The sequence below is a fragment of the Telopea speciosissima genome, chromosome 1 (genome assembly GCF_018873765.1).
Source record: "Telopea speciosissima isolate NSW1024214 ecotype Mountain lineage chromosome 1, Tspe_v1, whole genome shotgun sequence".
Taxonomy (NCBI): domain Eukaryota; kingdom Viridiplantae; phylum Streptophyta; class Magnoliopsida; order Proteales; family Proteaceae; genus Telopea; species Telopea speciosissima.
Genome location: NC_057916.1, coordinates 55,829,518 through 55,845,530, shown reverse-complemented (window position 1 = coordinate 55,845,530; position 16,013 = coordinate 55,829,518). Strand labels below are relative to the sequence as shown.

Below are 16,013 nucleotides of genomic sequence, written 5' to 3'. Positions count from 1 at the left end.
AACCTAATGAAATGGCCAAATGGGTCACTATTTCGACCCATTTTGTTTGAAAACTTGGTTTTTATATAACATGAAAGTAATGTTTCGGTCAAACTGAATCCGAAAACCGAAATAGGACCAAGATTTCGATTGAAACTTATACCAAAACCAATAAGTTTAGATCAAAATCTTGCATGCCTGATGAGTCGAGGCCCATTTCATTTCGACCTTTGTTGAAACCAAATTATTTGCGAGATTTCAGTCGTTTCGGCCAAAATCTCGAACATTGTTTTCAACTGAATTATTGGTTGTTGACTTCTTGTATCCTTTTTCACGTTTGGAAGTTTGTCTTGTGGTGAGGAAAATTTATTCCTATTCTCACATAAATTCCCTGTTTGAGGTTCCGTTTTCATCTGATTCCTTGTGGGTTCATCGATATCTGGAGATTTTCCCTAATGTTTGTGAACAGCTAGTTAAGTGGGATTTTGTGTCAAAGTGCTCTGGCCTGTTCATGTTGCAGGTTGTTATGCCAAATTTGAATGTTTTATTGGCCAATAACCCAATAAAGTTATATGAGACCAAAAATGAAAAATAAAGTTTATCCAATTTGAGCTATTGCTGCAACAAGCCATCTTAAACGTTTTATATTTGGTTTCTCTTGTCTTTGAGATATAAATGTAAGACTATACATCTTTATCCAATCCACCTGTGCTATTATAAACCACCTCAGTATATATTTTATATGACCTATTATAGTTTTTATTTGTTGAACCTATTTGTTTTTAACCGGTAGCGATTGCTAACGCTGTTTTTGTTAATTATGATTATCACCAAATGTATCTATACTCCTCAGGCAAGGTTCAAAAACTCGTCTCGAGGAGGTGTCTCGACCGGGTCAAGATTCTCAAGATCTCAGTGAGACAGATCATTTTTCTTTTTGTTGTTTTGGTTTGATGTTTTGTTGGGCAATTGGCCATAGTTGACTCCGAAACTAGAGAAGTTTGTTTTAGGCTTAATAAACATATTTAAATCTTCAAATTGTAAAAAAAAAAAGCACCCTATTTTGTCCTTTGGATTTGCACCCTTGGTTGACTGTAAATGTCATATCCTTATGTAATATTTGCCTATACACGTTGTTTGAGTGCTATGAGACATAATGGGCAAATAAAACAAGTAAATTATGCAATAGTGGATGAAGACACATAATATTGAATAATTATTTTAAGAAATAGTTAAGGATCTAAAGTAAAAATTACAAAGTACGGTGAAAAATGCATATTAAATAGACACCCAAGTACAATGAACAATACATATGTCATAGACACCATAGTCTTCCATGTCACAAGAATACAATATTGTGAGTCGGTGACTGTCTATTGATATGAACTATGACGTGCTGGATCAAGTCCACTCATGGTCTGATGGAACCGACGTGCATTGTTTTCCGTCTTCATGACATATGAATACCACATCATAGTGTTCATGAAGAAACAAGAGTAGTTTTTTCTCAAGCAGGTCGAGATATGCGAGATTTTCGAGATTTCGCTGAAATTTTGACCGAAATTTTTGAAACACTGCAGGTTTTAAGTTTCGTATGTGATCTCGTTTCGAGGAGCTCGAGATTCTTGGGATATTCGAAATCTCACTGAGATTTAGAACTAAGTTCTTAGGTGTCATTTATAAAAAAAATTTTGCATGCTATCATTTGCTTATACTCTTAATCCTACTATTTCAGATGATTATTCAACCAATGTTATGTTCTTCACTTCTACTCCTTTTGAATACAATCGTTGTAGCAATTCATTTATGCATGTTGATTCATCTGTTTTTGATCTTAACTAATTTAATTCTACCAAATGTTGTAGATCTTCAAGTAGGCTATGTCTGTGCCGAAACCTGTTACACAGAGTTGTGCTTAACTACTTGTTCTTGATAATTATTTTTTTCTTCAGCCACACTTCTTGATGGGCAACCAATTATTACCTTGCCCCCAAAATCAATAGAATTAAAGAAGGTGGATTTCTCTACGGAGGAACGAGAATTTTACTCCAAACTTGAGGCTGATTCACGTGCACAATTTGAGGTAAGGGGTTAGTGATTTGGAGTTTCATATTAATTGGAATTGTTCTGCCATGGTTTGTCATTTGCATTATGTAGTACAGTAGTTTATCATTTCCTGTCAACATGGATTAAGTGTTTTTCATGTTTCTTTGAGGCATTGGGAATTTCAGGGCTTTAATGTTGTCTATCTCATCAGGTTTATGCAGCTGCTGGGACTGTTAAACAAAATTATGTTAACATTTTGTTGATGCTCTTGCGTCTTCGTCAAGCTTGCGATCACCCTCTTCTTGTTAAGGGATATGATTCTAGTTCCATTTGGAAATCCTCTGTAGAGGTGGCTAAGAAACTTCCTAGGGAGAAGCATATGGATCTTTTGAATTGTTTGGAAGCTTGTTTGGCAATCTGTGGCTTCTGCAATGTATGTGGTTGCTCTTCCTTTCTTATCCTTATGTATTCTCTTGTGCCTTTATATTGCATATTTGTTCCATTAAAGATAATGGGTGTTAATGATTTCATATGGGAGGATTCAACATATATAAACTGACTCAACTGCATATATTCTTGTACTTCAAAGTTTCTGAAATTTTTCCATGTCGTTGTACCTGTATGATTACTTTTATGGTCTGTCTTTTGCTTACAACAACATAACTTCATGATAAATTGAATCATTACTGGTGAAGGAAACAGTTGAAGGAACATCTTTCATGTAACCTGGCAACTTTAGGGTCAATTTGTCATGTCCTATGATTGTTTGAATTACGTGCAGGTTATTTGTCCTTAGATGTTACAATCAGCAATGGCATTTGTGCACAACTGCCCAGCCATCTGATTTCTTTTCACAAATGAAGTGGGTGAAAAATGGGAATCTGGTTCAGTTTCAAAAAATGACTTGCAAGGAACCTACTAACTTGACAAATCAAAAGGAGAATTTTGAATAAAATATGCCACTAATTGCACAGCAGAGTGTATGATTTTCCAGATCAGACTTGAGGCTTGAATTCAAAACATGGACCTAAACAAGTGCTCTATTTTGCTGCTTTTCTAAAATGGAACTGCTAACTGATGAAGGTAAGATCCTTATGGCCAGGGATTAAAGTATCGGTCCGTCTCGTATCATATTGGCCGATACGTCTTGGTATCGGTCGATGTCGAAACGAGACAGGCCGATACATCACTATTTTTTTTTTAAATTAATTGTCTCGACTGTATCGGTATGTATCGACCGATACATATCGATACGATACGATACGATACGATCGATACGTCGATACATATCGATACGATCGATACGTATCGATACAGCCGAGACGTCCTTTTGACCCTTTTTTAACATTTTTTAGGGTATCGGATGTATCGGTATGTATCAATATGTATCAACCAATACATATCGATATGTACTGATACATATCGATACGTCTCGACCCACTTAAAAAAACACATGGCAGTGTTCATTCTTAGCAGCAGAAACTCGAGACAGGAGCTTCCAGGCGGAAAAAACGCAGATCCAGCCTTGAGAAAACCCTCAAAATCCATGTTCAAACCCAGTTTTTCGAGCAGATTTTTTTAGGGCTTCGATTCCTTAGTAAAGGAGCTGGAATCTGAGCATTTGCTGCATCCAACAATCCACATTGTTTTTTGTGTCCAAAAGTGTATTTTCATGTGTATTTTGATCATTTTCATGCGTTTTTGCACCGATCGATACGTATCTCCGATACGATACGTCTCTTAAAATCGCCTGACCGATACGATACCCGATACCGATACTTTAAACCTTGCTTACGGCCTTACCTGGTCTTATGCAATATTTGTTGAAAGACAATAGCAACAGTGATAAAGAAGAACCTGTTCACCATAACTGTTAAGGTTGACCATCAACCCATTTGATAGACTTTCTCAACTATAAAACCTTAAACCTTTGCATTCATAGTTCTGGAAATTTTGATTACATCTCTATTTTAACTATTTATCAACTATGCTTTCCTAGTCCAACTCAAATATAAATTAGACTCCCACTTGAAATAGAAATTCCATAGAATCCATGATATGGACTAACCTAATGAACTAGGAAACCTAAATAGTTGTTCTTAGAGACCCATAATACTAGGCCCATGCCTATTACAAGCATAGTACTATATCTCGCGATATATCGGTATCTCGGGCCTACCGAGATATCCGAAATATCCGAGATATCGCGAAATATTCCCGAAATATTGCATTTTTTCTGCAATATTTCGGGGGTCCATCTCGGGGGGTATTTGGCCATATTTAGGCCTGAAACTTCATGGACAGCCTTATTTAAGCTTAATAAACACATTTAAACCATAAAATTGTAAAAATGTGAATTCAAATTGGTGTTTTGGGCTTGCACCCTTGATTGACATACGGTCGCCGACCTTAATGTATAAATAGTTAAATACACATAGATTAATGAAATCACAACTTAAGTTACAAATTACAAGTGCTAAACTGCTAATAGTAGTCTTTGTGCCTCCCTGGATCAATCCCACTCATGCCTCGGCCGAGTCGACGTCCATCGCTTCTCTGTTTGAATGACATATGTGGACCACGGTATAGAATCGGAGAAGAAACGAGTGTAGTCATCCACAAGTGTCACGTAAATGGAATCATCAACAGTCTGTAGGTAACCTATCCTAGGATATAAACTAGGGTTACCAATCGATCCATCGTGAAGAAGATGATCCACCGTGATATGATGTTGGCGCCGCGCAAGAGGCGATGGCATTGGCTGCATGTATGGCGGTGAGGTTGGTATCTAGGTCCGCTAGGGTATGCAAAGATGTTATCTACAAAAGATGATCCAGTATGTCCCTGGGATGGGGCGTAGTAGTCATAGTCCCCTACCCACTAAATTGCCCATATGATGATGATCCATCTCCATATCCACCGTAAGGTTGTGATGCACCATAATCCGATGCCAATGGAGTGGCATGTGCGTCAAAAGATGGGGCACGCCAATGTCCAGTCGGTCCTCCCTCCCTATCACCCATACTCAAACCACCAACAGAGCTAGATAGGTTATCAATGTCCATTTGATCAGGTTGCAACTGTGTTTGTCGACCCCTACGCTTCCTGTTGTATGTATGTAGGGGGCCTCTCGAGGGTGGGGGTGCGGGGGCACGTGCTCCGTGGTCCGTATCTTGTGTGGCATGATCAAACTGTGTCTCTCCAGTGAATCGGAGTGGGTCTACAGGTGCCGAATCCTGGGCCTCCTGGCCTACCACATAACGCTCTCGCATGCCGTCATATTCTTCACCAGCATCACCACCACCAACATCACCACCACCAAGATCACCATCACCACCACCAAAGATCACCATCATCACCATCATCATCATTTGAGGACTTAGACCAGTCTTCATCATCGCCAACATTGCCAGGTGGGTGAATGGTATGGGTGAGGCTTCCTCGCATGTATCCGACCCTCGTCGCCCATATACTCGTCCACATCAGCACCAATCTCGGAAGCTATCATGGGGTCGGGCCTACCTCCCTCCTCATCCAACACTGGCTCACCTCTATCCCTCACCCAATCCACAATAGGGTCCTCATCGTCTGAGTCAACTTGAAAGATGTCAGCTAGATCAATGGTGCCCCTCTGTCCCTCATGTCCCATGCGTATGTGTTGCAGTTTCAGCCTCAAGTTGTAGTGCACATACACCATGTCAGATAAACGTTGAGACCCCAATCTGTTGCGCCTCTTGGAGTGGATGAGTGCAAAGGTACTCCAGTTCCTCTCACAACCAGATGCAGAACATGTTTGGGCAAGGACTTTAATTGCTATTCTTCTTAAGTTTTCAGCCGATTCCCCATACAACACCCACCATTCAGCTGCATTACAAGTTTACAACAAAAAAGACATGTGTCAAATGTTGTTTCAACTTTCAACTTTCAAATTTCAATACATATGTAATTTAAAACTTAAAAGAATTACCAGCATCACCACGTGCTCTGCCTTGTATCGCAGCCTCAGTTCCAAAACTTCCCAATGCATCCCTAAATACCTTGATCTATACCCATGTGGAAAATTAGTAAGTACTTCTTCACTACTTATTTGAAAGCATCAATAAGTTGAGTTTCCAAATGAACTCACTTCATTGTTGCAAATTGCTTGTAGTGCACCATCTGGCTCCAACTTCTTCACTACTTGTTTCACAGCATCAATAAGTTGAGTTTCCAACCCAAGCCTATTGTTATATTGATACTTAGGGTTGAAGTAGTATGCTGAAATATGACATATAGAATAGAGGTATTGTCAAATGCATAGGTAATTAGTAAATAATAATACTATGAATTAGTAAACATAAAACAAATTTACTCACCACCTTATCGGTGGATGCATAAGTTGATTCTCCCAATGAGCATTTATGATATCTAAGAAGTGTTTGCTCTGCGAGGACCCACACTATAGACACTATCTTTCATCAAGTCTATTGCGGATATAGGACTGGCATGGTTGGGCCCTTCGAGCGGAGTCGACAACATGTAGAACTTGAATTACGGCTCTAAAACTTTCACCACTTTGCTTAGTTTGGTCCGAAGTCCTCGAGATGACATCGTTGTTTGTGCTTCCCTCCCATTTGCGATCTTGGAACCCTTCCATTGAAACCACTCCTCAGAAGCAAACATGCTTCTCAGCCCGGCCTTCTTTGTCTCAATGCTTTTGAGGGCAATGTAGTTGGTGGCAAATCTTGTGATGCCAGGCCTAACCAAGTCACCCCCACATTTTTCCCTCAATAGATTGAGTGCATAGGAGTGGTTGTATACAAAGTTGGTGACTTGTCTTGCACTTTCAACCACAGTCTTCACCAACTTTAACTTTCCCATATCTTTTAGCATTAAGTCAATGCAATGGGCTGCACAAGGAGTCCAGAAGAGCCGGTACTTATTATTGTTCATCATCTTCTCACCGGCCAGCTTGAAGTTACTTCCATTGTCCGTTACAATCTGGACAACATTCTCAATACCCACATCTTTTTCCACTACTTCCTTTAACAATCTGTAAATATATTTTGCATCCTTTATCTCTTTGGATGCATCCACGATTGAGGAACACCGCCCTCCCATCACAATAAATCATGAAATTGATGATGGACTTTCTTGAGGCCCACCATCCATCTCCATTATAGTCACCCCATATGTCTCCCACATATTCTTCATCTCACTAATGTACTCATCAATCTCACTCTTTTGTTGAGGTAGATAAACATTCATTACCTCATATGGGGTGGGGCCCTTGAATCCTGGGCCAGCCTCTGCAATGGTATCTATCATGGTATCATAATGGGGGCCTTGTGCAGTGTTTGCTGGGATGGTATGGTATAGCATCCACTTAGCTATTGATTCTTTAACCAATCCCTTCATCCCCTTCCATGCTCCTTTGATTCTGGGTTGACTGCTTCCTTTCTTCTTATGCAATTTAGGATCAGATGTTGATGGTGGTACTGGTACTGGTAGAGGTGTTGGGGTTGCCCTCACACTTTGTGATCTTTTAAAAGGATTCAAAGTTTTAGGACCTCCAGAACTGCCAGCTCCTCCACTACCCCCTACTCTTTGTCTCTGTTGATCATCTTGAAAACTTCCTCTACTCCTTGAAACAGTCCGCCTAAAATCCCTAGCCTCCTCTGCTGTTTGTATGTCATCAGGTACTGCAATGTCATCATCAGAGGAGGAGGAGGAGTCATCATCATCATTGTATCGTCTTCCTCCTCCCATCGAACTCCTCACTGTATCCTCAAGTTGTTCTCTTATCCTTTGCTTGTCAGCCTTCCTCTTCTTTCTTCCCCTCAAACTATCACCAATCTCCCTGGCTACTTCAGTAGGGACCATATGACAACCTACAACATCTTTAGATCCTCCAGTCAGATGTTGTTTAAGTCTACTGGACCCACCTCCCATAAATTGCATGTGACAATAATTACATATAGATTTTCTCTTATCCCCATCAATGGGAGTACCATGTAACCATGCAATGTCACCCCTATGCTGGCTGGTTGGTCTCTCTTGTTCCCTCTGTTCTCTTTGTTCCGTCCGCCCCCTTTGTTGACTACTTTCCCCCACCTTTTGCTTGCCCCTCGCACGTTGTCTATCACGATCCGCCATAATGATACTTGTTTACTGCAATGTAAGTAACACAAATAATTAAAAAACTTAATGTAGATGCACTTCAATTGACACTTTTAGATTACTAATACACTTGTATAGTTATTTAATATTTTTCCCCTAACCCTTATATTTTTCACAAAATTAAAACCAATTTTTTATATATAATGTTAATATAAGTATTGACCTAACACAACAAAACTATGAATTAGTAAACATAATATACATGTAATGCATCTCAAAACATATAGAAATAACTTTCATATTTTTTCATTATTTTTTAAACTTAAAACTCATATTTTTCCTTATTTATTTCTGTTTTTTTAATTTTTTATATATTTTTCTTAATTTTCGAAAATTAAAAGAATTATTTAAGAGCAGAAAAATAAATCCGACACTGTGAAGCCGTAGATCGGCCATTGGTGTCTAACATATATTTAATTCATTACCATCTAAGTCATATTACCCCTAATTATTTCCTATTTTAGTTGTAGGAAAATGAATTTTTAAAACCAGAAAAAAATAAAAAAATACATATGGGAAAAAATTTCGACACCGTGAGGTCAGTAGATCGGCCTCCGGTGTCTAACATATATTAATATCATCAACATCCAACAACATTTGTACAAAGTTTTTTTAAAAAAAATTGTTTTAGAGAAATATAATTTACCTTAAATAATGAAATTAGGCTTGGATGATGAGCTTAGATGACCCTCCGACGTCTTCCCGGCGACAAGGAGCTTCAATGAGGCTTGGAAGGGAGGAAGAAGAGAGAAAATTTCATTTTCAGCAGCTCTCGGTCGAAATATCGACCAAGAGCTGCGAAATATGCAATTTATAAGGATTTTGAATGTGACACTATTGTCACTTTACAATATCTCGCGATATATCGTGATATCTCGCGATATATCGTGAGTTCCACGATATATCGTCGAAATATCTCGATATATCGACGAGTTATTGTACTTTTTTATTTCGACCTTGTTTCGTATCTCGGTCATGTCGAGATTCACGAAATATCGCGATATATCGCCGATATTTCGCGAGATTTTATACCATGATTACAAGAGCCTGTTACAGTATGAGACCATGCCCAAAATTAAAGCCCACCAATGAAAGCCCAACCCTGTTACAAAATAATAGCCCAAAACCCAAAATAAAAATAAGCTCAAGGGTGCCTGACTACATCAGTAGGTGTAACATTGCTGAAGATGTCTGCTGCATGTCCACCTGGGAGAGACACATGATCTTTAAGTTTGTCTTTTCACGCATCAATTCATTTTAGCCATTTTTATTTCTTCTCAAATTTGTTGAACAGAAATATGTGTGTCTATGCTTCCAGATGCTACGTTTTTTACCTCCTTTTGGAAAAGAGAGAAAGGGAGAGTTGGAGGAGCATAAGAGATACCCTGTAAGAGAACGTAACTGTAGTTGGCCCTATAACCAGAAGAAGAGAATTACTGTGTCACTCGAATTTTTACGTTTTGTGTGTTAGCTACTGCGATGTGTCTGTGTCTTTGTTTTGTAAGGTGAAGGTTGCTTGCCCTAAGAATCTGTTACTAGCATGGTTTAAAATCTCGTCTCGACTCGCCATTTCGGGCTGGTTGAGATTTCCGAAATATACCGAAATTTTGCCAAAATATGATCTTTTTTCCACCATATTTCGGCACTCCATCTCGGTGGGTTTTTGGCCATATTAAGGCCTGATACTTCATGTACCACATTTAAACCTTCATATTGCAAAAAAATGAACTCAAAGTGGTATTTTGGGTTTGCACCCTGGATTGATAGTAAACGGTCGGACCCTGACGTATAAATAATTAAATACACATTGTATAAGTACTAAAAGACATAATAAGAAATTTAAACAAAGTAATAAAACAAAAATAAAGTCAAATGTGGCCTTTAATTTAAACTTTAAACTCATAAAGTCACAAGTGCATAAGTTCATAAGTCATAAGTCATAAACTCCATAGTAGTCAATGGTTCAATATTCAATCGTCAGTACACAAAGTCACAACTCACAACTCACAAGACTCACAATTGTCATAAAACAAATCCTAATAATATTTGCTATGCCTTCCTGGATCGACCCACTCATGCTCCGCTGGAGTCGATGTCCATTGCTCTCTATCTGAAGGACATACGTGGACCACAGTATAATTTGGGAGAACCACAATTGCCATGTAAATGGAGTCATCAACATACTAAAGGTAACCTATCCTAGGATATGGGTTACCAATCTGTGACTGTGAAGAAGAACCATGACTACCCATTGATCCAATATGATGCGAGCTTCTTTTTACTTATATGTATAATCCAGCTTGAGGGTGAGTGTTGGAATATGTAATCCAGAATACCGTGGGGGGGGTTCCTTTTGGGCTTGCTTAGTTGTTAAGTTATTAGGATTAGATTGCTGCACTTATTGAGTCAGCTAGTTAGGGGTATTTTTGTCTATTTATGCCCCTTTATAATATTTCTCTTCTATAATAAATAGAGGAGCTTACCTATCAATGAAATTAAGCCATTCTATTCTCTCATTCTCTCTTTCTAATTCACGGTTCTGCTAACATCTCCAAATTGGTTCCCATGATAGATTGAACCATTGGTTCAAGCTGAACCAAAAACTTGTTCAGTTTTAAGATACCACAGGTCAAAAAGGAGGTGATTCCCTACAGCCACAAGTCTTTTTCTTCCTCTAACTGAGATCTGCATCACTTATATAATGCACATACAAGTACCAATTAGTTAGTTGAACTTTTGAGCTTGATCTATTTGTATTGCACCTTAACTTTGTGATGAGTTTTATGAATTTGTGGTCAACTGTTTTCTGGCAGTTGGAGCTACTCAAGTTGTCTCCATGATTGACACTCAAAACTTTTATCCCATTGGATCTTGGGTTGTTGAGCTTCCTGACTGTTGAAATTTTACCCTAATTTTATGTAGGACCCACCTGAAGATGCTGTTGTCACGATATGTGGCCATGTTTTCTGCAGTCAATGTATCAGTGATCATCTGACAGGCGATGATAACCTGTGCCCTGCAGCACACTGCAAAGTCCAACTCACTGTAACATCGGTGTTCTCCAGAGCCACATTAAGAAATTCTATCTGTGACAAAGTTGGTCAGGAATTTTTCCCAGAAAATTCTGGCTCACCTGCTGAGAAATTTGAGCCATCTTCAGAGGGCCTGTCCAATTCTTCAAAAATTAAAGCTGCTCTAGAGGTCCTACAATCACTATCAAAACCATGGAGTTGTACCTCAAAAGATGAACCGTTGAAGTCAAGTAATGTTACCAGCTATCCAGAAGGTATACCCGATGTTCATTCAGGTGAGTCGTTTGAGGATATGACTGACAGAAGAAATATCGATGTGGAGAAAGATCGAAACAATTCACATATGAAAGAAGCAGAAAAAGCGATTGTCTTCTCCCAGTGGACGAGAATGCTGGATTTGCTTGAAGCTCGGCTTAAAAGTTCTTCTATACAATATAGGAGGCTCGATGGGACGATGTCTGTTGTTGCTAGAGATAAAGCTGTGAAGGATTTTAACTCCCTTCCAGAGGTTTGGTTTTAGATTTATTGCATTTGTAAGGATCAGGTTAAGACAGATATACTTCCCAATTGTGACTCTTCATTCTTTGTTCTAGGTGTCTGTTATAATTATGTCTTTGAAAGCTGCGAGTCTTGGACTGAACATGGTCGCTGCCTGTCATGTTCTTCTTCTGGACCTATGGTGGAATCCTACAACAGAAGATCAAGCAATTGATAGAGCACATCGAATTGGACAGACTCGTCCTGTTACAGTTTTGCGTTTAACTGTGAAAGACACGGTTGAAGATCGCATTTTAGCCCTTCAGGTATGTCATAATGCCTTTTCATTTGTTGCTTAGTTTTTTAATCGACTGTGTAATTCAGAATTGCCTTTCTTTTTTTGGGCCAGGGGGGGGGGGGAGAGATAAAATATGACCTCAAAATTTCCAGCTACATCAGAACATGCGTTGGCACTCATGCAAATGCTATGTTATAAATCATTTAAATCTATCAGAATGTGATGCAAGGATTTATGTTAGTACTCTGTCAAATGTTTACGTACATTGATACTTTCCCTTAATCTACACTTGTCCAGGGTCCTAGTCACACTAAGAGTGCCTGGTTTGGGGGTTTTGAGGGGGGGGGGGGGGAGATACATGGGGAAGGGTTTGGATCTGAGCCTTAATTTTCTATTGAAGAAGGACTGACCATTTGCAAGAAAAGACGATATAATGAACTCTAGAAGAGGGAAAACCCAAATGTTCATTGACTGTTGCTGCTATGGTTCTCTGGGGGAGTGAGAAGTCATACTGTATCCCAGATTGAGATAATTTGATGAATCTTCTGTGCAAAGTTTTGAGATAATTTTATGAAAGTTCTGCGCATAGTTGTCATGGCATCTAAGTGAGTCTAGGGGCTGGGAACCCCCTTGAACTCCTAATCGAGTGTGAGGCAGGCACCTCATTTTATTAAGGAGGGCAATGTAGGCTAATCCTGAACCAGAAAAATCCAGCAAGAGACTAGTACCTAACAGATCACAGAATAGGGAACAAAACCAGAATTGGAAGAAAATTTTACACTGAAATAGACAAATCAGAATAACGCAATGTTTCAGTCAAGTGCTCTATTCTTTTGGTGAAATAGACTTCCAGAATCTAAACTAGTTCTCATAAAAGAATAGGTAGCTTCAAGAGTCCTAGTAGTCCTAGGATTGATAGTATCAAATCTATAACTGCAGTAATCGACCAGTGTAATCTGCTGAAATAAAAGGAGTAAAAAGGAGAAGAAGAAGAAGAAGAGTTGCAGCCATAATAGACAATCTTCATTAATGAGGGAAAAACAATATAAAGAGGGCTAGGGGCAGATCTGGAATAAACCAAAATAAAAGACAAAAAAAGCCTAGACCCATATGGGATCTCGGGATTAGCCCATACAACACATCTAACACTCCCCCTCAAGCTGGAGCATATATGTCAATCATGCCCAGCTTGTTACAAATATAATCAATCCGCCCACTACCCAAAAGCTTAGTAAACACATCTGCAAGCTGCTCTCCGGTTCTGACATGACTTGGAAGGATAAGACCACTTTGCATCTTCTCATGGACAAAATGACAATCCATCTCAATATGCTTTGTCCTCTCATGAAACACAGGATTTGAAGCAATATGAACGGCCACCTGATTATCACCCCACAGCTGCATGGGAACCGAAGGTCCACATCAACTCACAAGTCAAATGTGCCATAGCTCTATATTCTGATTCAGCACTGGAGCGGGCTACAATACTTTGTTTCTTGCTTTTCCAAGACACAAGATTTCCTCCAACAAACATACAATAACCTGTAGCCTATCTCCTGTCAACTAGAGAACCTGCCCAGTTAGCATCAGAAAATCCCTCAACTCTATTATGACCATGATTTTGATACACTACTCCTCTACCTGGAGCTTTCTTGAGATATCGTAGCACACGGATTACAACATCCCAATGAGTAGTCCGGGGGGAAGGAAGAAACTGACTCACCACACTAATAGGAAAAGCAATATCTGGCCGGATAACTGTTAAATAGTACTTACCCACCAGTCTTCTATATCTCTCCGGATCATCAAGAACATCTCCCCCTTCAGCGATGAGCTTCACATTGTGATCCATAGGAGAGTCAATAGGTTTGGACCCAAGCATACCTGTCTCAGTAAGTAAATCCAGCACATATTTTCGCTATGACAGAAAAACTCCCTTTTTGGATTGAGCCACTTCAATTCCCTAGGAATACTTCAACTTCCCCAAATCTTTTGTCTGAAATTTTTGTTGAAGATATGACTTTAAATCCACAATACGTACTGAATCATCACCAGTAATAATAATATCATCCACATACACGATCAGAAAAATCTTCCCAGCACTTACGTGTCTATAAAAGAAAATGGTCACCCCCACACCTATGTAGACCAAACTCAAGAAAAACCTCGATAAATCGACCAAACCACGCACGAGGGGACTGTTTCAGCCCATATAAAGACTTTTTCAATCTACAAACCATACCGGACTCCCCTGAGCAACAAACCCGGAGGTTGATCCATATATACCTCTTCCTGCAAAGTACCATGCAAAAATGCATTCTTGACGCCGAGCTGAAACAAAGGCCAGTGATTGGATGCAGCAAGAGATATCAAAAGACGAATTGAAGTAAGTTTGGCAATAGGGGAGAAAGTATCTAAATAATCAGCACCATACACTTGTGCAAGAGAACCATCAGGATTCACCTTCACAGCATACACCCACACCTACAGCCAATAGCAGTCTTGCCTGAGGGCAACGGTACAAATTCCCAAGTTTGATTGACCTCTAAAGCCGATAATTCTTCCTCCATAGCTGTCCTCCAGCCAAGACTAGATAATGCCTCTTTCACAGACTTGGGAAGGGGATGAGCATCAACAATAGACAAAAAGGAAAGAAAAGGAGAAGACAAACCAGAGTAAGAAACAAAATTGCAAATAGAATGTTGAGTACAGCTACGAGTACCTTTCCTTTTAGCAATGGGAAGATCAAGATCAGAAATAACAAGATCAGTTGTAGGAGGGCTTTCAGTAGGATCTGTAGTAGAAGAAGATGGGGTAGAATCCGTGAGCACAGGGGGGCAGCAATTACCTTCGGGTGACGGGTATAAACATGAATAACAGGAGGACGTGAAACAATAGCTAGTGGAGTAGGACCCTCTGACAAAGGGGACTGAATAACATGAATAAGAAAATCATCATCCAACTCAGAAGTATTTACCTATGCGGCATGATAAGGCATAGTTGTCAAGCGTCACGAAGGCGCCGCCTAGCGGCGACTAGGCGTCCAGTGCCCTTGGTCGCCTAGGTGGGTGCCTTGGATGCTTTGTTCGCCTAATTGGTGTCGCTTTGATTTTGGACCCTCTTCAACGCCTAGGGTCGCCTAGACGCGCCGTAACAACTATGTGATAAGGGGTGGACTCAAAGAAGACACATCAGCCGTGACAAAATACTTATGCAAAAAAGGAGAGTAATAGCGATACCCCTTCTGGGTACGAGAATAACCAAGAAAACTACATTTAATGCCTTTGGGATCCAGCTTTGATAAACCAGGCCAATGGTCACGGATGAAACAAACACACCCAAAAATACGAGGAGGTAAAGAAAACAAAGGCTCTTTAGGAAACAGCAAGGAATGAGGATGCCACCCTTCAAACCGAGGAGGGCATACGATTAATAAGCTATATAGTCATCACATATCAACCAAAAATTTTTGGAACATGCATTTCAAATAACATGGAACGAGTGACTTCAAGTAAATGGATGTTCTTCCTTTCAGCCACACCATTTTGTTGAGGTGTGTCCGAACAGGAAGATTGATGAATCATACCATGCTAAACCATAAATGCAGAAAAGGGTGAAGAAAAGTACTCATTGGCATTATCACTTCGCAAAAGTTTCACACAAACACCAAATTGAGTACGAATTTCAGAAACAAAGGCACAAAAAATAGAAAATAACTCAGAACGATTTTTCATTAAATATAACCAAGTAACTCTGGAGTGGTCATCCACAAAAGTAACAAAATATTTAAACCCCAAGTTGGAAGTAATAAGACATGGACCCCATACATTAGAATGGACTAAAGAAAAAGGACTAGCTGAACGCTTATAGACTCTAGGAGGATAACTCACATGATGGAGTTTTTCAAACTGACATGATTCACAATCAATACTAGAAATAGACGTAAAACTAGGATCTAATTTTTTAAGACTTTCCAACGATGGATGACCAAGTTGACCGTGAATTTTATGGTGAGAAGCCAC

General features: G+C 39.5%; 1 protein-coding gene across 4 annotated transcripts in view; it reads left to right on the top strand.

Annotated features, from left to right (window-relative positions):
• LOC122663226 (helicase-like transcription factor CHR28) overlaps positions 1-16,013 on the top strand; it is a 115,226-nt gene that overhangs the window by 83,084 nt on the left and 16,129 nt on the right. For all 4 annotated transcript variants that reach the window (XM_043858931.1, XM_043858929.1, XM_043858923.1 and 1 more), the window contains 4 exons: positions 1,932-2,062; positions 2,237-2,458; positions 11,107-11,724; positions 11,810-12,019. In XM_043858931.1, the coding sequence (XP_043714866.1) occupies positions 1,932-2,062; positions 2,237-2,458; positions 11,107-11,724; positions 11,810-12,019 (1,181 nt within the window). The remainder of the gene's footprint in view (positions 1-1,931; positions 2,063-2,236; positions 2,459-11,106; positions 11,725-11,809; positions 12,020-16,013) is intronic.